Source organism: Haliotis rubra, unplaced genomic scaffold (genome assembly GCF_003918875.1).
Source record: "Haliotis rubra isolate DU_JTF1 unplaced genomic scaffold, ASM391887v1 Scf618, whole genome shotgun sequence".
NCBI lineage: Eukaryota > Metazoa > Mollusca > Gastropoda > Lepetellida > Haliotidae > Haliotis > Haliotis rubra.
Window position 1 is genome coordinate 344,329 of NW_025767322.1, and position 23,817 is coordinate 368,145.

Here is a 23,817-nt window from a genome sequence, read left to right on the forward strand (position 1 = left end):
GTGTGTTCCACACACTACCCATATTTGCAAGACCTGAAAGTGTGGATTTCCATGCAAGTCAGATAGTCATACAAATACCATTAGATTTAATTTAATACTACTGATTCAGCTTGCAGCTGCTCCCCAGTTTTTAGACAGAAGTAATACAAATTTACATGCTGAAGCACTGTATTACTGGTATTACCCTGGTCAGTGGGAGTGAGTGAGTATAGTTTTATGCCAGACTCAGCAATATTCCAGCTATATGGCAGCAGTCTGTAATTAATCAAGTCTGGACCAGACAATCCTGTGATCAACAACATGAGCATCGATCTACACAATTGGGATAGAAGACGTGTCAACCAAGTCAGCAAGCCGGACCACCCGATCCGGTTAGTCGCCTCTTACAACAAGCATGGGTTACTGAAGATCAGTTCTAACCCAGATCTTCATGGGTTACCCTTGTCAATGGATTTGTCTCCCTGGAGAGTACACATCTGCCTAACCTAGAGTTGCCTGTGAGGTGCAAGAATGATAAGTCACATTTTTGTCTCATAGGTACCCATTTCCAAGTACTTTTGAACTCCATGCAAGTGATGTAAATAAGGAATAAATACAAACCAATTGATGTCTTTAATGATCCCTTCCATTAAACAGTTAACCCAACAATACACTTCATGCATACTTCCACATGCTAGGATATGAAAACAATGATTACAGAAACAATGTTCAATACATTCTGTTATTGCAATGTGAATGTGGTTCAGTTTACAAACATGGAATCAAGCATTTCAATCATACTGCCTACTCATGCAACAGGAACACATTAAATTATTTATGAGCGACCAAGACCTCTCACTTCCATGACAAGATGGATGATGTTGACCCATTTCAGTATACCAATACTATGTCAGTCTGTCTTCAATATGGAAATTAAAACTAACAATCCATGAACTGGTTTTATATTCACCTTGTGAAGCTCGATGAAAGTGTTTAACAAGACCGCCGTGATATTGCTGGAATATTGCTAAAAGCGGTGTAAAACCAAAACTCACTCACTCTTTAACAAAAACCTTTGACAGAAAACCCAGTAAGGTTTCAAAACAAATGTTCTTACTTTCAATAACAAGAAAAGTTATGATGGAGAGCTGTTTTTCTACAGTCTTCAATGCAATTTGTGCAAACCTTTATCCTTGATCGTCTGGTCTACTTTAGACACATTGGGGCGAGAGTTTCTATGATACTTCTCAAGCAACGGCTTGTGCTGAGCTGCATGGATCAGAGAGTTCCTGCTGTTTTCAAAGAGTCATCTAATCAAATGCACTTACAATATGAACATGCACCTTCCTCTGTTATTTGTCAGAATACAAAGCAGTTCAAGATTCCACCACATTTGTATTGTTAAATGGGTATGTTTCCCATTTAGTGGATATGTGAATTGCAACTTAAGTCAGCTTGAGGCATTTTGCACTGGATGGAAGATGACCACTGATGAATATCTCTTTATCATTCACTACCTTTGTAAAGATGCCTCGTGAAGGACTGGACTGGCAGCCTACTGTTTCAATGTGTTCACATCCTGCTGATTTAGCCATTGATGTGGTTTTCTTCAGGAATTCTTCTCTTTGTTCCTTCTTAATTTCAAGCATAAACTGAGCAGTTTCTAAGATAACCGTACATTGTTTAGCAAATATTCTGCTGACATCTGGTGTAAGCTGGTGGACCATACTATTTGAGAAATACACAACATCAAAGAACTTCTGGTATTTGCTCTTGGCAACAAGATGATCCTTCAGAGGGCCTAGTGGTAAGAAGGTGACCTTGACATCATCAATGGGAATGGCTTCATATGGAAGGTCATGTTGTGATGAGGATGCCATCTTTTCTTTCTCACTGTTATTTTCTTCTTCTTCTTTTTCTTCTTCATCTTCTTCTGTAATTTCGGTCAATTTTACAGATGATGACTGTTTGGATTCTTCTTTCACTGGTTGCTTGTACCTCTCACCTGTTGCAAGTTCATGCAGCATGGCTTGCATATTGAACTGGGAAACATCTTCAGCAGTTTTTGTGTACAAATTATTATACTTTTTGAATAAAGACTGTTCTTCTGATTCAATTCCTAGTGAAATGTACGGACTGACAATAATGTCTCCCCAGTAGCCCATCCTCCCATGCTTTTCTCCCTGATGGTCGAACACACGGGCAGATGCCATGGTCTTATTTGGAGTGTCATAAGTTCCCTCCCTGAACTGGAAGGCTACTCCAGTGTTTCTCCAGGCCTGATATTCCGACTTATTCACAACATCAGCGCCTCTTTCAATGAGTTCCATGCTATAGTCCCAATCAAAAACATTCATTCTCGTGTCATACCGTGTCTTTAAGTTTTGGCGCAATCTCAAATCCCAGCATTTGGAAACATCAAATGTGAACTTTGTATTTTGCCACAGTTTGAAGATACCCTCCAGGAAGTCTCGTTCTTTGAACTTGAGCTGTGATAAATCAAACACTGGAAGCTTTTCATCCAAATAGTCACAATCTGTCACCATCTTGATGAATTCTTTGGCCTTTTTCTGGACGTACTGCATCGTTTGTTCCCTTATAAGAACATTTCCATACAATTCCAGAAATAGCTCACTCTTTTCTTGCAAGCCCATTCTGTCTTGCATTTCAAGGGCTACTGCCATAAGTAGAATATCACGGGCATAGAGTTCTAAAGCTGCCTCGCATACAAACATATTTATTTTCCTGTGTTTGTGTCTTTTCCTGTAAGCAATTGTCTTCAGTATGTGTCTTATGTCTCCAGCTCCAACTAACAAAATATTCACCACATCACTTGTATCTTTATCTTGTAACGATGTTTTCTTCATCAACGCTCCAACATCAGAATCCTGAAAGTCGATTGCGGGACTAAATCCCCACCACGTAATAGTACCTAGACCATCCATTGCTTTTGCAGATGTTACGATACGAGAAAAATAACTTTTCGAGCGCTGAACGAACTTAACGTTCACAAAAGAGCCAGCATGCTCGTTCCTGCTTTTCAGTTGCTTAGTAACGCTGACGGCGACATTTATAGAGAGTTGTTCCCCTTTGCTCACTTCCGGGCACCTGCAAAAACCTCTAACCAAAATATTTCTTTTCGAAAAACTTATATCAGGGCCTTGCTTTTCAAACAATGCACCTCTTTTAATTTTACCATAATATTGAATATGATAAAATCCATATATATTCATTAGATTACAATATGATCGCTAACTGAGAACAATTGCACTTCTTCATCTGGTTAGCGATTATTACATGGCGTTGACAGTAAACTTATCGAAATGTTTAAATCTCGTGGCTACAGTATACACGGTAAGTTAGTCTGTTGATACTTTCTGTTGGATCCTGAATAATTGGATTTAACTTCAGATTTAACATTTCAAACTTAACTACACCTGCTGACTTCGTATATTACAGTTCTACTGACCCAAATACACAATCGAGTGAACTCAGAACAGGGAACATTTGGAGTGTAAACGTCAAGAACACAGATATATATATATATATACAAACCTCTACACAGAGAGGAGAGGTATCGACAGTCAAAGTGTCATCACCCAGATCTTTCGATAATGATATGATCAAGAGAAATTTGTAATTTTAAAAGAAACTGTTATGTCATAATCTGACTGTCTGCCATCTGACTGCATGTCTTCTATTTGATGTTGACACTTCATCTGTCACAGATGCAGAAGGGGTTAATGTCTGCATACCTACCTTATACAGGGGTTCAATTTTATTTTTAAAGGCCGCTTGCCACAGGACAAGTGATTTTAAGAAAGTAACTTGTCCTGACTAATTTTCCACTTGCCCTGATTTTTATGACTTAATCATGATGCTGTAATTATGAAAGAATAAATCAACATGGTATTTGATGTTAATGTGTATCGAGAAGTGATAAATAGCAAAGAAAGATAAATCTATTTATTATCATTGCGAAAATTACTTCATTTCGTTCTTCGTATCGTGTCAAATTTTAATAGTTACATTTTGAGCAGATATGAAATGAAATCCAAGTTTATTTGCAGTTTGAAACCGTAAGCAGAAAGTTTCTAGTAGCCACCATTGTTTGATCGCCTCGAAATGAAAACTGACTTGTCCCGGCGTCGGGCGATGGGATTTTTGAACCCCTGCTTATACTACTATTGGGAGTAGAGCACTTTATCAGATTCAGGCACCGAACACAAGTTGTCAGGTTGAAAGAAAGTTAGCAGTGTTTCCGTTTTCCAGTATATACCAGACTTTGACTGGTACAAAGTTAGAATGTCCGGTAATTTCAAAGGCAGTCAGTCATCTTGTCTGGCAAATTTTAAAATAAATTTTCTAATCACCTTGGTCAATTTTATTTCTCCTCGAAAACGATTATGTTTTCACAATGACATTGAGGTGTTGTTAAATAAAAAAATAGCAGTTTGGGAAAACTCCATGCTAAAAGTAGTGGCAATAGCCTCTTCATTTTCGATTGGATGCGAGGGTGCAAGGTCTCGCGCACAATGAAAAGTGTGATCACTTGACCGGTAAAATTTACAAATGACCAGTATTTAAAATGCTAGCCAGTCACAATGTCCAGCTGTAAAGAAAGGCCAGTGGAAACACAGAGCTAGGCAAATGAATTTATTCAGTTAGCCAACATCCTACCCTGAGACAATGGGTGCAATCACAAATAATCAGTGCTTGTTCGCCAAGTGATCGGTACTATTTGTTTGCCTTTCTGTGTATATGCAGTAGCCATTTTCTCTGTGAAACTAAAAATTTGATGTAAATGTACAATTTCCTCAAATTGTGTTGGCTTTATGTGTTAAAAGTGCTATTTGACCAATGTCCTACCTCACAGCAAACCCAAATCACCCTAGATTGGTGCCTTAACCTAAGGATTGTCAAAGGGTATTTGACTAGCAAAGTTTTGCAAAGAAGCATAATTGGGCGTTTGACTCAAAAGGGGGACCTAATTGTAATGATCGTCAAGTGGTGGTTGGTGGGTTCCTTAGTGGTTAAAGCGTTAGCTCGTCATACCAAAGACCTGGGTTTGATGCCCCGCATGGATACAATGTTTGAAGCCCATACAGCATTTTCTAGTGTCAGTCGCCATGATATTGCTTGAATATTGCTAAAAGTGACGTAAAACTAAACTTGTGAATTGGTGCTTAAACGTGATCCAAGGGATAAGCATAGAGTTGGACATAGTACAGCTAGCACTAAGGATTGAAGATTCATGTGAGAGCAACTGTTGACAACCTGAGCCTGTTAGCACTGCAATTAACTGTGCCCAGTAAACTTCACTTTTATCCTGCTAATATAGTACTATGTACCCATGTACTTTTGAATCATGTAAAAGGTTTGTGCCTAATCTCAGAAGAAAACCACAACACACACACACACACACACACACACACACACACACACACACAGAGGGGTCCATGTGACCACCATATGCCTACTTAGGTTGTCACACCCCAGTGCCAGTATATGTGTAAATTGTGTTCTTTTAGGTTTTGACCCGTGAAGGTCCGGGTTAGAATATTGATCTTCAGTAACCCATGCTTGTCGTAAGAGGTGACTAACGGGATCGGGTGGTCAGGCTCGCTGACTTGGTTGACATGCCATCCGTTCCCAATTGCGCAGATTGATGCTCATGCTGTTGATCACTGGATTGTCTGGTCCAGACTCGATTATTTACAGACTGCCGCCATATAGCTGGAATATTGCTGAGTGTGGCGTAAAACTAAACTCACTCACTCACTCTTTTGGCTTTTATATAAACTATGGATTATCAAATGATTATAGGCAGTCAGTATGAACAAGTCTTTTACTAAAGTCAGTATCACTGATTCACATGTTTCAAGTTAATGATGTGTGACAACATTGTTTGTACTGTTAGTACTTTAGATGTTAAACCAATACACAAAATGGGAAAGAAGCTATTGCTGGAAAATTGATGCCACAGCTATTAAATATTAGAATCTTCAAATTTCATGTGTTTAGAATGACTTGACTTTATTGGCTATACTACCCTAGCTGTGTGTAGTAGCTATGTGATTCTTGGCTTGTACTATCATGCAGCTGTTTGTCTATCTAAGACAAAGCTACAAATCCCTCCTATACATACCCAGAAAGAAGCAGGCTTTGGCAGACAAAACACACCATCAAATAGTAAAACAGTAGACATGATTGTGTGTGGGACTGTCAGAGTCTTTGCATATTCTGCCAAAGAGCACTTGGAAGACATCAAGCGTTCAAAATATTTAACTTTTTATGCAAACCAAATATGCATATTTGAAATTTGTACTTGCACACTTGTGATAGTAAGAAATTTATGTGTTTGAAATTCAACAGCAGACACCTTTATTGATAAGATTACTTTTCAGTATCAAGACTAAGACAGACACACTACATCATGCAAAGCAATATTTGCAATTGGAGAAAACTGGGCTTCCATAGTGTCTGGCCATGTAATAAATATATGGGACTGAAGAGTTTTGTGGGACTAATGTGTAGACACATGTCTGTCAGTTTGTAAAGACACCAAAAAGTTTACGATGTTTACACGTTGATTGAATTTAAGGTTTGACTGTAACATATAATATACTGAACAGCAAAAGAAATGCAAGTTTTAAAAAAATTAAATCTCATGAAGGTAAACGTTCATGTTTATGGAATGTTCATGGTAAAGTGACGTAACAATCCCAGATGAGATGATGTCATGCAGTGTGACGTCCATACGAAACATTCGCACAAACACACCAACAGTGCAACAAAAAACATAATTTTAGCATGTGCATCGATGGTTCTGGATGGAAAGCATGCATTTCACTCTGAGGTATCCTTTGTAAAGGTTTGTGTCAAAAAACAGTTCAGTATTGATGCTAGGAGGTGTACATGCCACATAAACGATACCTAGACTAACGACTGAGCAGAGGGGAATGGCCATTGGAAAGTTGCACAGAGGTAGCTCTGCAACTGCTGTAGCTAGACAGTTGGGCTGTCATCTTACCACCATTACACGACTTGCTCAACGTCATCAGCAAACCGGGGTTGCTGCTGATCATCCCCTTACCAGGCAAGATCGGTTCATCCTGGTCACTCATCTAAGGAACCAAACTCAAGCAGCAACCGTAGCAGCAGCCTTAGTTCTTGGGTCAAGGGGAGCAGTGTCCAGCGATACGATTAGGCGTCGTCTTCGGGCTGCTGGAATCCACTGCCGAAGGCCATATGTGGGGCCAGTTTTGACACGTCAACAACGCCAGCGACGTTTATAGCTCTCACACAGCAAGGGTGTCGATGGATTATCTGGCTCAGAACAACATTAACGTTTTTCCATGGATGTCTCTTTCCCCGGATATGGCTCCCATTGAACATTCTGAGACGAAATTGGACGGAGGATTGCTGCATGTAGACAGCCACTCACACTTGCACAATTGGAATAGAGATGGGTGTTTGAGCGGAACCAATTGCCTCAGGCGTTCTTTCAGACTCTAGTGAACTCAATGAGGCGACATTGCACAGTCTGTGTGCAAGCTCAAGGTGGCTATACGCTACTAAAGAGACTCTCACTTTTCGGGTTCAGGGGTATCTCCATTTGACGGACTGTGATCAGTTTCAACTTATTGCAGTTCAATGTCAACAGTACCTTTCAGCTGTTAAATTGACAGTGTTTTCTATAGAATAAATGATTAGACATACTTTTGGTGGTTTTCTATCCAAAAACTTGACAAAAAGCCAGACTTGCGTTTCTTTTGCTGTTCAGTATATTAGCCTTAACTTTACTTATGAAGGATCCAGTGATTTTACTCTTGTTGCTGTAGTTTTCCAAAATGAACCTTAGAAGAAAAGGATGAGTAATTTTCTATTTATAAGTAAGTTTGGTATTGTAAGAATGGTTTTCATACCCTCAAGTTCATCAAATATCATAAAGGTCATGACAGTCTATATAATCATTGGTCATTGGTATTGTTTAGTTGTGAGTGTCAGTTTAGTCACACGGTAGAGCATTATGACTTCCTTGTTTATATCATCAGCTGTTTGCTTGTTCAGATTTACTGGAAAATATGGTTAAACATGAAAAACAAAACTCATGGTAAAATTGGTGTTAATAAGAGATTACAAAAGTATATCAACACTTGGATAGACCTTCACCATATTATGCAGCTTGTCAATACTACAATACTGAGTGATTATTTAGAGCCGCATATGGTCATTCTGGTGAACTGTATAGACCAGTATCAGGGCCGCTATAGGATATGTTTACCAAACAGTCAGTGTTATCTTTCCTCATTTGTACCAGACTATGCTCTGTATTGTCTAAGTTACTGAGGGGCTTCTGTCCTTAAGATATTGATAAATACCTTCCTTTTTTATGATTTCATCAGTCAAGATAAATCATATTTCCCATTGGCTTACAATATTGGCAATACCATAACTCTGTGACAATACTTCAATATTCTTGATCCTAGTAATCCAGTCAATCAGGCATATTTGATGTCTGTACATTGAAAACAAGAATAACTGGGGGAATATAGCTGTACTGTTGGATATTTGATAATATCCTTTGTGGTTGCCGTAGCAAGTGGACTATGGTGGAATTATCTGTGTGCTGTGGTGGTTTTCTTTTGCAATGATAAAACATTCTTAATCAAAGTGATGAAATGAAGTTGAATCATTTTAGAAAGATGACAATGGCCCAAGAAACTCAGTGTTCATGTGATCCAACCACCAAGAGAGATGTTCTCAGGTCTCCTTGTGGAGAGGTGTCATATCATAATAAACAGACCTGATTTTGATGAAATTGTTAAGTCAAGAGACATTTCTAGATTTGTCAAGTGATCCCCATGTATGACTTATTGTATGGCAATGTTGTATACAGGATAATCACACTTATCTTATTATATAGCCATGTGCCTGTCTATGCCCACTTGTGCTAGTTTACTGACAAACAATGGCACCATTTGAACATGAACACAGACACAAGGGTTATTGTTAATAATTCATTAAGGATAATTACATTGTATCTTTTTGTTACCTTAGGATATTATATATCACAGCAGAAAACCTTAATAAGATATTAAAGTATCACTGGAAATTGTAAACATGTTTAATGTATCATTTACAAAGTGTTTGTCTCTCAATTTTTCTTGTATCTTTTACTATTGTCTTCTTGCCTTGTAGTTATGCTCAATAGAGTTAAATGGAACAGTAGTTGACTGATTTCAACTCAAAATTATTGATACCGTATACCGGGAAATTTTCGAGGTACTAAAATTTCGAGGTTTGAGACCCCCAGAGCTTTCGAGGTGATTTAAATTTCGAGGCTTTGGGGCCTAAAATATATAAATATTTTAGACAATTTTAATTTCGAGGTTAGAAGAAAGTGCCCAGAAACATGACTTACCGGATTAATACTCAGTGAACTATCGACAAGTAGCCAGTGATAACTGCCGTCTGACTGTTATAACTACCGGTATACCAGTCCATGGCAGAAATAATAGTAATGAAAACAACCCTTTGATCCTTTGTTGTGATAAATGACCCAGAAACACTCTGTCGGCAGTGTTCAAACATGACGCCATTTTTTCTCAGACGATATTGTTTTTTTAACAACTAACTATAAGCATGTATGATGGGTCTCTGCTGAAACTATGTTGTTGTTAGAAAGCTGACAAGTTGACCTCTTTTGAAACTGACCAACTGCGGATGCCTTACAGCCCCAGGATGTTTGTGTAAACAATCCCCTTTAAGATGCGCATTCATCAAACCTGGCATCGCCCGATCACGGTCCGTTTGGCCAGAGAGTGACATCGAGTGTATTGACAGTTGGTTTGACTTTACATGTAACACACTGATTGAATTACCTATTTTTTATAATGCATGTTATTCTGGACCAACAATTACAACACAATTAAATAGTCTCGACACCGCATTTCTGTTGTTTGTTCATTCAGGCCGTTCAGGGTCACTGAACGTTAAGATTAGTTGTAGACAGGCATTAAAGAGTTAATGCGCATGTCAGGAAGTCATTGGTTGCCAGCAGTTGAAATGCTTATCGATAGGAAATCTAACCCAAAGGTTTGAAGTTCGGATAAATTCATGGATATAATATTTTCGAGGTTGCGCTTCTAACCTCGAAAACCTCGAAAATTAGATACCTCGAAAATTTCCCGGTATACGGTATACAGAATCCTTGTTACCGTGGTTACTTGCTGATAAATGAAGTTCAACATGTCTCCTTATGCACTGGCCCCAAACTGGAGTCGAGTTCTAGTGTGAAAAAATAGGCAAAGCAAGATCAGTAGATACCTGATGATATGCCACGTGTACTGAGACTAAAAGCTACTGAATATTTAAGACTTGCTGATAAACAGAATACAGATTCATCATAGAAAATGGTCTGCCTACTGGCAACTTGGAGAGCCCATGTATTGATCAACACAAAATGTGATGATTTTTAAAAGATGATTTAAAAATATATACATACATACACTTAAGACTTTTGTAAGAGCTTATCTGAACATGCCATGCTTTCAATATCTGCTGACCAAAGGCAGTGTTCAAGCTGAACCATGGGATCCTCTTCGTGACCTGAAGCATTTTCTTCCATGTTTATATGGTCTCTACATTCAAATACTGTAGTATAGGATCCTTACATTCAAATGCTGTTTATAGTATTACGTTCTGTAGCAGCATACCTCAGCAGCCAGAATCTCCTAACTGTGTAATGTTGTATTCAGCTTGTGTTTGGAGCTCATTTCCAACTTTTCTTTTATGCAAAATAACTGTGTTACTTTTAACTCTTTTTGTCACTAATAGAAGTAGAAGGATTGATAAGAAGTTCTTGAGATATGTCCATATAATTATCAACGTCAACAGTGTAGATTCTGATCAGCTGATCACTTGATTTAACCGTTTCATTGCTTTTTCATTGTTTTCTGCTTCCTGTATTGATGTCAAATTCTAACAGTCAACAGCTGAAATCACAAATTGTAAAGATATCCCTTCATTTGACTACATTGATCTGTAAAAAATATCGCCAAGACACCACTGTGCTGAACTACTAACATGACGTGTGTTGTCATTGAAGTAGACGCCTACTTCAACCCCCTGAACATTCTGCTGCTGATGTTACAGGTTTCTACTCGCTAGTATTTTCCTGAGAATGTATTGATTATTTGATGATCAGGATTACTTGTTATCTTACTTAGCACACTGGCTACAACTGTGACAGCTGGTGGTTATTGTCAGTGCTGAATAAAACTGAAAGGCCATGCTTTTGCCATGACCCAGGAACGGGAATGAAAATTTCCTATGAAAAAAATAATACTGTTTAACGCCGAACATCATACACTGTTTTGACAGAGGTAGAAACTTCTTGAACAGAAAACACATACCAGTTACTGATCTGTTACCTGTAGGAGTTTTTAATTCAGCATTCATGTATTCAACCTGTTTGTAGTGAATTGAGACTAGCGTTGTCTGGACTATGTGCCACTTGGAAGTTGCCAGCAAAATATTGAAATAGAGAAACACGAGAAGATTGGTTTTAACTTTTCCCAAGTGTTTATTTGTATTGAGTGAAAATAAGACCCTGAGTAAGTAGAACATTTCAACAACAAATCATTTATGCAGAAGTGTATTTAATTGTTTTGTCAAGATAAACTTCTTTTAATGTGTTTGGGTTGCAGCCAGTATTCGGTCTTGTAGTAGAGACATTTGAGTGTTGTCAAGGACTTCTGAAACAGATGCATGCAGTGATCATTGTTATTTCCTGGATGAGACTGTCTTGTGATAAACATCATGAGCATCAAGCCAGTTCATGACCCCAATAACCCTGACACTGACTTTGGTGGTTGAGAGAGCTGTTGCTCCTATATATGTTCTTTTGGACTGATGAAGCTGAAACGTGAGTATTTTAAATATTTACATAATCAAAACCGTTAAAAATGTTTCATTGTTTTTCTAAATGATTAGACTCTATCAAAGACCATGATCTGATTATTGTGGTAATTTACCTTACGTCATTAGTGCCAAACTCACTACAGATATGTGGATGAGGATTGGTTGTGCATTTGTAAGTGCCATTATATCATAAAGAACTTCATTAGTCAGGTGAGCTTTAGAGATGCTTTGTGGTTTTATTTCACTAAACACACCTTTAGTCATATGAATTCTTAGCATGTAGTCCTGGCTATCAATATAGATTATAGAGATCCATAATCATTAGTTAGTGGTGAGTGTGACCGACATTTATGGATGGATTACTAACAAAACAGCGTCCTGAACATAATTTAGAAGCAGCGTATGAATAAAGACATACCTTTAAGTATTGTGTGAGCGCATTAAAACCTTTTTGTCACAATAGTTCAGGTACAATGTTATGGATGACACAAGCATCATGATAATTCCTATTAATATGTTTATAATTTTAGGTTATAAACTGTAGAAATTTCTTCGTCATCCCGAAGATCCAGGTTCGATTCCCCATATGGGTACAGTGTGTGAAGCCCATTTCTGGTGTCCCCTGCCGTGATATTGCTGGAATATTGCTAAATGCGGCGTAAAACTAAACTCATCTAGATTTGAAAAAGACTTTCTCAGCTGAAGTTGAATACGACATCTTGAACATGTGTGAAGACTGACACATAAGAAAACTACCTCAGCTGTTTGTCTCGATGTCATGAGAAGGGGCCATCCAAACAGCCTGGGCTTGTGCTTGGTGTGTCAGCAGCTTCAGAGCTACAGACTTTACCAGGATTTCTGCAATTCCAGAATCATTTAGAGAAATTTAGCAGCTCAGTCCAATGACTTTTCAATGTGATGTCAGTAAGATAGTATTACTGGTTGTTATTTCAGCTGGACTTTGCACTGGAATATGACTGGGTTTGGTTTTGACAAACAATATACGCACTGGTGTTAGTTTTATGTTGAATGAGATTAGTGGCTAACTAGGAATCAGTTTGTTAGAAACAACATTGAAGGCTATGTCAGGAATATTTCCTGTTATCAGGGTTTACACTCCCTGACTGTAAAACTTGTAAATCCGGTTTATGGCTGTGATGTTTATATCAGAAAGTTCTTTGTACAGCGAACATTGGCATGGTGATATCTGATATCATGGCTTGAATTCTACTTTGTTTATATATTTCTTGACATTTGCTTCAATTCCAGATGTTATTGACTTTGAAGTATGGTCATGAATTTATGTCTTCACTCCAGCGTGCGCATACATATAGAGGAATATTGTTTGTCAACTTTCTCACATGCTGTTCTGTTTGTACTCATATGAACCAGGGTTTGATCATGTTTTTGTCAATCGTATATAGGTCTTTGACCTAACTCAGATAAGATCTGATTCTGATGATGATCTGTAGCCAGCCATAACCCTATATTTCTGTTTTCTGAACTGTTTTAGGTCAATGCCCTTTGCCATTTGGAGATTTTCTCCCTCATAAATGGCACTTTAAATTGCATTAAACCAAACTATTCAAGGCTTCAAGTGGACAGATGTCATTTTACTTCTTCTCTATGATCAGTATTAGAATTTAGATGGGACTGGGGTGGCCAGATGGTCCAGGGTGTGATCATGGTGATAGTCGTGGAGGGTTCATTGAGTTGTCTTCATTGAGCTCTGCCACCGTCCACTGATGGTTTGAATCCAACTTATAAATGTTGTTGCTGATATCCTAAGCCATTTTCTCCAACATTAACAGACGAAGGATTGGCTAAACCAGATGACAAAGTTTACTGCAGTCATCGGCTTATCACCATGTCTCAGCCGTTTTCTATACTAAAAGTGTTTGAATGGATTCCTACCTTGATAAAATACTGGACCTCATTTTAATGAATTTGTAGCCAAATTTCAGTGCAATGCCAACTTTTTATCTTATCGAAGCCTGATCAGCTCTGTGAAATACCAACAGAAAATTTATGATTTCGCTACCCTAAACTCAGACCACTTATCATTAGAATTGCCTGTAATACATTACTACATTAATAAACTGTTAGGTTCTGATAATGGTAGCAGGTTGTTTTATATCACTCTTCTCACGTCAATATTCAAGAAATCAGCCCCAAAATCTAAAATGGGAAACCATACTTGAATCTAACATTGATGAATCAGATTGGAGAACGTATAACATTATACCATTTAGATGTACACAGAGTACGGAATTAAGATGGTTCCAAATGAAAATTATTAACAATATTTTAGCCACAAACTATTACTTACATAAAATAAAAGTCAGTGACATCATTGCGGAGCTATTGTAATACTTCTAATGAAACCATTTTGCACCTATTTTGGGACTGTAACTTGATAAAAAGATTGTGGAGGAAAATAGAAGAATGGCTTATGTCTGATGCTGGAATAAGAATTAAACTTACACCACAAATTACACTGTTTGGATTATAGGACAAGAGAAATGATCCTTTGAATGTAATTTTGCTTCTTCCTAAACAGACAATTTTTCACAACCGAAGGTATGGAATAGTACCAGGTCAAAAAAGTATATCTAGAATTTGCAGCCAATACTGTTAATCCAACATTTCTGATTATAAGCAAAATGTATTGCTTTCACAACCTGTTCATATGATAAATTTACAAAATTTTAGTCTTCTTTGCATACTTTGTTTGTCTGATATAATATTAGCCTTTGATCAAGCCTAAATCCAACATTTCTGATTATAAGCAAAGACTGTACTTCATGCATGAAACCGGTTTAAGAGGTTAAGAGCTGCAGGATTCGCGTGCACGAGACCAGTCAGGCGTCCATTTCTCACTGATAGACACATGCAAGAACGCCTGGTGCGGTGCAGGTTAAGGCAAAACCACAATCTCTGATACTGGCGCCCAGTCCACTGGTCGGACGAAAGTCGTTACCTTTTGCATGCGTCACTGGCGGCCGCAGCCGTGTCTGGCGCCGCCGCGCCAATGAAGCTTATAACCGGAAATGATTGAACCAACGGTCCCCTTTGGCGGTGGCTCAGTGATGGTGTGGGGTTGTGTGTCCTCACGACTGCAAGCTGGACCTAATCACAGTACCGAAAGCGTTAATCGGACAACGTTATCAACGAGACATCTTGGATGTTGCCGTAATACCCCATTTTGACAATCACACACTTGCCAGTCGTCCCTGTTCATGGATGATGCGCCAGGCCTCATCGCGTGCCAGAGCAGTAGTCGATCATTTGAGGAACAATGCTATTGAGACTATTCCATTTCAATATATATATACACAGATGTGATGAATCTGATGTTAGTATCATTACTTAAGTACATGTTCTTGTTTATAGACTAACTCATACAAGAAAACAGCAAACATAAAATAACTGGAAGTTTATTTAAAAACCTTGGGCTGAAGGCAAATTGCATTTTGCATAACACAATTATGATAGTGCCATCATGCATTGGCTTACATCAAGAAATATATTATTTCCCCCTCCCACAAAACATTGTATATACACAAACTTCGAATACGTAAGCACAATTGCGAAAAAAACATTTCATCTGCCACAGACCAATAATACTACTGGGAGGGAGGGTGGGTAATCTCCCAAACTGCGTGCATGTTCTAGCGTTGACATGAATAGCTACGTACAGTGTCCCCTACAAACAGGGGAGATAATTCAAAATGCCTTTTTACAAACAAGAAACGAGAGACAGTGGTCTAGGGGAGACAACTCTTGCATAACTCTTAAAACTCATTTTAACAAGTTAAAATCTCTCTTTAGACTAACTTATTCAAGAAAATAGGAAAAATAAAATAACTGGAAGTTTATTTAAAAACCTTGTGCTGAAGGCAAATTGCATTTTGCATAACACAATTATGATAGTGCCATCATGCATTGGCTTACATGAAGAAATATATTATTTCCCCCAGCCCAAGAGGTTTAGAGGTAATGACTGTAAATTGTTTGAACATTAACTAAAAGTATAAATATGGGAGAATGATAATTCCTAGACAGTAGACATGCAATTGATATAATAACCATTATGATGCATTTTGCAGGGCCTCCCCAAACAATTGCATAGCTTCTAGCTTTTGTTTACTACTACTAGAAATGTCAATATAGCGCAAATAAGCATTGCTTATCCAAAAAACAAGATCCTGAATTACCTGTCCAGGTAAACCTACATCAAAGGCCCAACAAGAGCCACCTCGTCTATAAGAGTGCCCAGTAAGGCAACAGAGATACCATTTTGCTGCAAGATGTAATTGACAACATCTTAGAACTTGTGATAGGTTAACACTTGACAGTTATTGTCACACAACAGGGGGTGTGACATGTCATGATGGGTATGAAATTTAAGAACATTGTCGATGGCCGACACTGGATTGAGAGGATGGTCACTAATGGCCGGCAAGTAAACATAAACAATCTTTTCCCTGAACTGGAGAGTTTTTGTCGAATTCAAAGCAATACGGTAGGAACTACCAAACTGTTCAATCTGACCCATGGTCAGAGTCCTAGACAAATCATTTACATTTTGCTTGATGATATGGAAATGTTGGGATGTAAGTTTTCACAACCGAAGGTATGGAATAGTACCAGGTCAAAAAATATATCTAGAATTTGCAGCCAATACTGTTACACCTCAAAATGTATTGCTTTCACAACCTGTTCATCATTCTCTTCCCACAGAGGTTACTTGTCATATCTTCCTACGAACCTCTGTTCTAATACGGCCATATTTCCCGGTTCTCGTAAAATCCCCTAGCGGCAAAAGATCACAACACGAATTATCTCCCTTCTTTCTATCCAATCAGAACGCGTGTTATATCGACTTAGATTCAACTTGACTAACACAAGGCAAATGTCGGGCCACAAATATCCCCCATCTGCTGGGGACTTGTGTTGATGTTACACACACGGCGTTTAATGGCTAGCTTGTCCGTTGTCAACGAGGGCGATGGAGACGCCACTGATCTGCCATAACATGACTGAGTTCTGTTTAGAAGAAACGTTTGCGCATCGCGCAGGGGAAGAAGTTTAGTTTTCTCGAAGCATACGGAAATTACCGAGGCCTTGCGAATGATCACTTTTGAAACAACGTCGCTGATTGCGTAACTAAATCTGATTGCCTCCAATCACGAGTCTTGAACGCTCAGACCATGAAAGGGCCGTATTAGAACAGAGGTTACGTAGGAAGATATGACAGGAGTAACCTCTGTGGGAAGAGAATGCCTGTTCATATGATAAATTACAAAATTTTGGTCTTCTTTGCATACTTTGTTTGTCTGATATAATATTAGCCTTCGATCAAGCCTAAATCCAACATTTCTGATTATAAGCAAAGACTGTACTTCAATATATATATATATACACAGATGTGTAGACTGTGATGTTAGTATCATTACTTAAGTACATATTCTTGTTTTTGTACCTGGAGGTGCTAAAAACATACAACTGTCAACCCTCTACTGATTATATGTGTCATGTCATCTGTACTTTGAATAAAAATCTGCAAATAAAAAAAAAGAATAAAAAAAGTTACTGGATCTCACAGACTTATGAACTGAGTAAGTGCCTCTCTCAAATAGGTTCTTGTCAAAATGTCTGACCAGGCATTCCATAGGGTACTCACTGAGGTGAAATTGAAATATAAGCCATACAAAATGCAAACCACATATGTTATTCCAATTCCAAGTTCCATCTCCACAGTTATTGGAAGTATTTACCTTGAATAGAAGCCTGCCTTGAATATACAAGGACTGAAAGATGTCTGTGAAAGAAAAAGATGCCATCGTGGATTTACAGATACATTACAAATTCATTGCTTCACCAATTTTGTTTGGTTAGAAATTCAGCATATAAATTGCGATATGAGTGAGAGTCATTGTTGGAACTGAAAACCATTTTGACCAACTCTGAAAATTTTATATAGTATTTTATTATGGTATGGTTGATGAAAATTATTGTTTATCAAAAGCAGTACAGAATTGGAAGTATATAGTGCAGCTATTAAGCCTATGTTTTACTGATTTCTGAGACATGCATGAAATCTACCCTTGTTTTTATGGTTTGATAGTTTTGTAAATTGATACTTACACTCTTAACTATTAAGTTTGAAGTTTGCATAGATACTGCTGAACCAGCCATCTCATTCAGTAGTTCATGTCAGCCTGACAGAGATTGTGTGACACCAGCTTTCTACCTTCCGTACCATAACCTATTACTCTTATCTACTGTGAGAAAAAATGACCTGATCTATATTTGCCATGATCAATTTTATTTCTTGGCTGCACTGTCACATTATTTTCTTTTACATTCATCATTCTTAAATTTGTATTTTGGGAGAACCAAAAAACCCCCATAAAAATAAATGAGGACAGTAAATTACAAGAAAGAGCTCCCAAAGGTTATAAGGAGGAAGCTGTTAATCATAGTAATATATGTTGTAGTGAGGTGTCAGCGTGGCGGTGTGTTTGTTGATGGGGGCTGATACAGGCCACAGGTGGGGGCTTGGCTCACAGTCCGCATGTACAAATGTTAAATAACCAGGCCTGTGTTTACATAGGGAAATATATACCACATTCTCACATCCATTGCCTTCCATCCTTGTCAGGCCTTTACCACATCATAACTGGTAATGAGTAGATGGGAAAACATCATGTAGGAGTTACGTGTTGGCAAAATACTGAGAAATGTTTATGAGATCCTTGAACATGAAAGATGATTGGCTCCACATTTTAGTTCCTGTTTTCATTGAAGTTCTGGGTGCTGCAGATATGGTCTTGTAATTGAGACGTTTTGTTTTTGTGTCCTTTAGTTATTTTATACTGCTAGGTTTTTTCTACATGAACTTAATGTGTGTAAACCTATGAAAGTCTGTGACATAAACATGATAATGGCAGTCTCAGCTTGTTTTATTTAAGTTTGTGAGGATGTTCTCTTTTACATTGTCAAATTCCATTTATGGTATACATTATCATTCATTCGGCAGTTCATAATTACCCTAATTAAGCAAGTCATTTGTTTCAGTTTCAGACATGGCTCAATATCTAGAAATGTGGGTGCGCACTTGTCTTAAAAGGCTGTGAATATCTAATATTTCTTTTTTTAATATCTTTATATTTCAGAAACCCCTGTTACAAATTGGGGCTGCAGCCCAGGGAAGCAGAAACCCCATTAAGTGAAAAGAGATTGAAGCAACAGGCTTCTGTTGTTTTGTTTTTTAAGACATTAGACAAGCACATTGCATTCACTCACACATTCACACTGACAGAATAGGTAGCAAATAACATGAAGTATATAGTATACAAGGAAAAATGACTAGCACATGATGGATGAAATGACACTTTGATGTTATGTACTGTGATATAGATTTGGGTGAGAAGTTTAATATGGTGTTATACCGATGGCTGGGTGTGTACTACTGGTCTACAAGAGCATGATACAACATCCATTTTTGATAGAATTTAATGTTTTCACTTTTAGAGAAACATCTTGTTTTCTCAAGTTTGTATCTATCGCTCAACAGTCTCTTAAAACAAGTAATATTTGGAGTGGAAGAAGCAGTTTGCATTTATAAACATGGAACTTTGCTAGTAATAAAATGAGGTCAAACACCTCATCAGAGACAAAGTCATCTTTGTAACCAAAAACAACAAGCTCTGAAGTAAAGGTTAAGTTACACACATGAGAACATTTTTCAAGGAACAAGTCTGAGAGTGACTTCAGAAAGTTTGGACATAATTGCCTTCCCCCAAAAAAGGAACAAGAGTTTCAGCACAATCTCCACAAAAGGAGCACTTGTTACTAGATGCCATATTAATCTTGGCCAAATAGGAATTGGTTGACAGCAATCTATGCAGTATTCTTAATTGAAACCACTAAGCTTTGTGTCTGGTGTTGTCTTTATTGGTTTTAAGAATATCTCTTCCCAGTTGAAGTCTACTGAAAATATGTTCTCTCATTTAAATTTAGCCTTGAAGACCTCTTTTGAAGCAGACAGGATGTAGTAATAAACTTTTGCTCCCATTTTAACAGAGTATACTTTTGACAACTGGGTTATCATCCAAAAGTTTATATGAGGCAGGTCGATCAATTGAAAGACTCTTAAAGTAGCTTTTGATTGCACAAATAACACCATGGTATGTCACAAAATTGACCTTTAAATGAAATTTCTTCAAAATCCCTTAGTGACAAAAAGCTTCCATCAACATTCATGAAATCTGATATTCTGCTAATGCCTCTGTTGTCAAACCATGAGGATTTAAATACTGGATTATTGGCAACCAAGATAGTATTGTTATAAAACACAGGTTCTGTAATGAAGTCTTCAAATGATTCAAAGAAATTGTACAAGAGTATTCGTTTTTTTCCAGAAGGTATTTGTGATTTTATCACTACATGTTTTCAGAAAGACAGAACCGGAACTAGAGATATTCTTGCAGTCTGGAATAGAACTGAAAAGCAAAGATTTCCGTTTTGGAACAGTTTCAGCATTAAATATACACCTGACCCATCTGACCCATCAACCATGCCCAAACCACCGTCCTTATGTGACTTACAAGCCAGTGATCTCTTGATCTTGTCAGGCTTACTACGCCAAAGGAAATTGAATAAAATTTGATTTAATTCCTTGAAAAAGTGTCCTGGTGGGTTGGGTAGAGTCAAGAATAGATAATTGAATCTTGATACTCAGATTTAATAATTTCAATTCTACCAAGTGGCGTAACTATTTTTTTCATCCACCTGCAAATGATCTGATGCATTTCGATCAACTTGCTATCATAATTCTTTCCCAACATCTTACTCAGATCTGTATTGAAATTGATACCTACAATCCTAAAGGTGACTGGGTTCCATCTTATTTTTAGGTTGGGTAGATATTTTACAGAATAGTTTTTCTTTTAGCCACTTCATACAACTTCAGATTGAATAGACCGCCTCCGTGGTGTAGTGGTTAGAGCGTCTGCCCGGTGAGCGGAAGGTCACGGGTTCGATCCCCAACCGCGTCAAACCAAAACACGTTAAAATATGGTACTTGTTGGTCCCTGCCTGACGCTCGGCATTAATGGGTACAACAAGGACTGGTCGGCTCGAGTCAGTATAATGTGTCTGAGTGGGGTATTCATGCTTCACTGTGCCATGGTATCTCAGTGGACTAGCACTATAAAACCAGCTTAAGTGTGGGCTAGTACGAGCAGCCGCATATACACATACACACACATGCACGTCGTCATATAAGCGAAATATTCTCAAGCTTGATGTTAAACCCAATTTCACCTCCACCTCACCTCAGATTGAATATCTAATATTGATATGTGAGAATATGTGTAAGATCATTGCACGGAAATTCAACATTTTTTATGGGTGCCTGTTTATGTGATGTATATCTGTTTAATGAGCTGATCAATTTTGTGTATAGATAAACAGCCATGTGTTTCCATGTTGATTACATCATTAGAAATTCAAACTTCACTCATGTTTTATTGCAATGGTATAACTCTGAAATTATGTTTGTAATTTTGGAACCAGTGGGAGTTCAGAATGTTAACAAATGTCCTGAAGTTTACCATTTTCCATCAGCACTAACACCACATTCCCATATCAAGTATACATTTGGCACAGGTTCTGAAACTCTCACCTCACCGGGGCTCCTTTTCAATTTCATATTGATTGTAGTTGCTTGTTTTTATCAACTTCTATATTTCCAGACACTAAATACCCAATGCTTGTTGCTGGAGCCGACCAATGAGGAGCGGCTAGCCTTAATTGCCAGCATCACACCACTTTCTAGTCTTGTATTTAGATAGCATAGTACAGACATACATTTATGTTTCAACATATATTTTAACTGTGATGTAAAGGTTTAAACCCCTTGCAGGACTTAGTAAGCTGAGTTTGGAGGTGTTTTTACTTTTAGCAGTGTTTCCAGCATGTCAGGTGGTGTGAACCTATGATGGATTCAAGCCTGGTTATTGTGTAACTGTTTTAACTTGAGTAATTAGGTTGGTTATTTGAGCAAAATATTGACTGAAGTTTTGTCAACAGTACTGATTGTTGGAATTATAAAGAGACAATTTTATTGATCTCCTCTTTAAGCGTTCGATGTTTGATCGAATCTGTATCAATGTCATTAAACATGATAAAGTTCATACAGGGATTGGGATAGACAATGGGCCATTTTCAGGATTATTAGCCATTTTCTGAATTTAGAATGGGCCACTGCCCTTGTATCAATTGTAAACTTCAAAATTTTAATGGGCCAGTTTTTATTCTAATGTGCAAAATGGCCCATGGCCCCTGCCTTTCCCAATCCTTGGTCATAGTTTTTGCTGATGCTAAGCAACCAAGGATATCCCATCGCAGGTCAATGAGAGCACTTACCAGATCAGAAAGTTTTATTCTTGCTTCAATGGGATAAATATTTGAACTGGAAGAGGCTTTCCATAGCCAAAGGGGAGTACTGCCATACACTCTCAGCCACTACTAGGCATTCCAGAATTTGCTTTCATTTAGTTTTCAAATTGTGAATTTCTTGATGTTGTTAGTCAATCACTGTAGTGTGATGGAATGGCCTTTGTAGGGAGCACCCTATTCATTATGAGATTGAAACTGAAGTTTGTACTTATCTAGGATTAATCCTCACTCCCAAACTTGTGTTGAGCAAAGCCCAGATACACCTAACATCTAAAACCGATAAAGCTATCATACCTATAAATGGTTTTAGAGAAAGACTCGTTACATAGCATGCTTTGGTTTAGTCAAAAAGTGTGATTCATTGATAGTGCCTATACTAACTGGTTCTCAAATATGGAGAACTTCTTATAGAATTTAAATTAGAAGATGCTGTACAACTTAAATTTTGTAAACAATACCTGAAGTGAAGAGAACAGCATATAATATTTGGGTTCCTCACCAGGTGAGTGTGGCAGACTCAACATAAAATATGCTTACATGTCATGGGTAGTCAAATACTGGTGTAGACTTGCCCCCAAACAGGCTTCCACACGGGTGTTACCTAATGTTAAGATCTGTGGAGGATGTAGGACATATTACTTCGGCATCAAAAGTCAGGCAAACACTCTCAATATGGTTTTGGTTATGTTTGGTTAAGTCAGGGAGTTTTGGTATTCATTTAAGCAGAGATTAGGTGATAATTTACAACAGTCATGGTATTCATCAGTTAATGATTCATCAAAGTGTGTATTCTATAAAGAACAGAAGGCTGTGTTAAATGTTGAAAGATGCCTTTGATATCTTGACACACTTAAGAATTATTATCTCTAATTTCAGGTGTAGTAATTATATTGTAGGTGAAATGAAAGATTATTTCTATATTGCAAATCAATGGGCCAGTCTTTAATTGAAGATGAATTTCATGTGTTCTAAAGAAATGAGAAAGAACAACTATATTGGTAACTACATTCATGAAACGTTTAGCATGCAGGCAATAGTTAGTCTTTTTCATAATGAAACCATGTACAAGATTGGGGTAGGTCTGAGTATTATGTCTTTTGAATTACCAGTGTTGGAAATAATACAATATTAACCTGAAATTAATATTGAATTAAAATTGATTTCATATTAATGCAATATTAATTCAATATTAATTTTATACATTTTCCAACTTTATTCTCTTTTAAGATAAGCGTGACCAGATATGTGTCTAACTTCAAAGCCATTCAAGGATGGCTGAACGTGGCGGGAAAAATGGATGTTTACCACTGTGCTGAAAGCCATGTGACAAAATAACTAGGATCATGATTAGGGTTGATTAGTATGGGATTCAAACCCATGATCATCAGATCCTATCACATCTAAGGGATGTAACTTACACAGCAAATAGCATTTGTTTTG

The 23,817-nt window shown here is 37.7% G+C and overlaps 2 protein-coding genes across 2 annotated transcripts in view; one reads left to right on the forward strand and one right to left on the reverse strand.

The window, feature by feature from the left end:
* Positions 1-597: 597 nt before the first annotated feature.
* On the reverse strand, positions 598-3,064 carry LOC124256111 (dynein axonemal assembly factor 3-like). The gene has a single exon (XM_046690056.1). It carries the CDS (start codon positions 2,922-2,924, stop codon positions 1,425-1,427), a length of 1,500 nt encoding a protein of 499 aa, XP_046546012.1. The 5' UTR covers positions 2,925-3,064; the 3' UTR covers positions 598-1,424.
* An 8,006-nt stretch (positions 3,065-11,070) lies between these two features.
* The window catches only part of LOC124256095 (exostosin-like 3), a 52,732-nt gene continuing 39,985 nt past the window's right edge, over positions 11,071-23,817 (forward strand). The window contains exon 1 of the mRNA XM_046690025.1: positions 11,071-11,139. Within this exon, the coding sequence (XP_046545981.1) occupies positions 11,071-11,139 (69 nt within the window). The remainder of the gene's footprint in view (positions 11,140-23,817) is intronic.

Bases quoted from the DNA above. Each gene is read 5' to 3' on its own strand.
- LOC124256111 (XM_046690056.1), bottom strand. From the start codon at position 2,924: ATGGATGGTCTAGGTACTATTACGTGGTGGGGATTTAGTCCCGCAATC.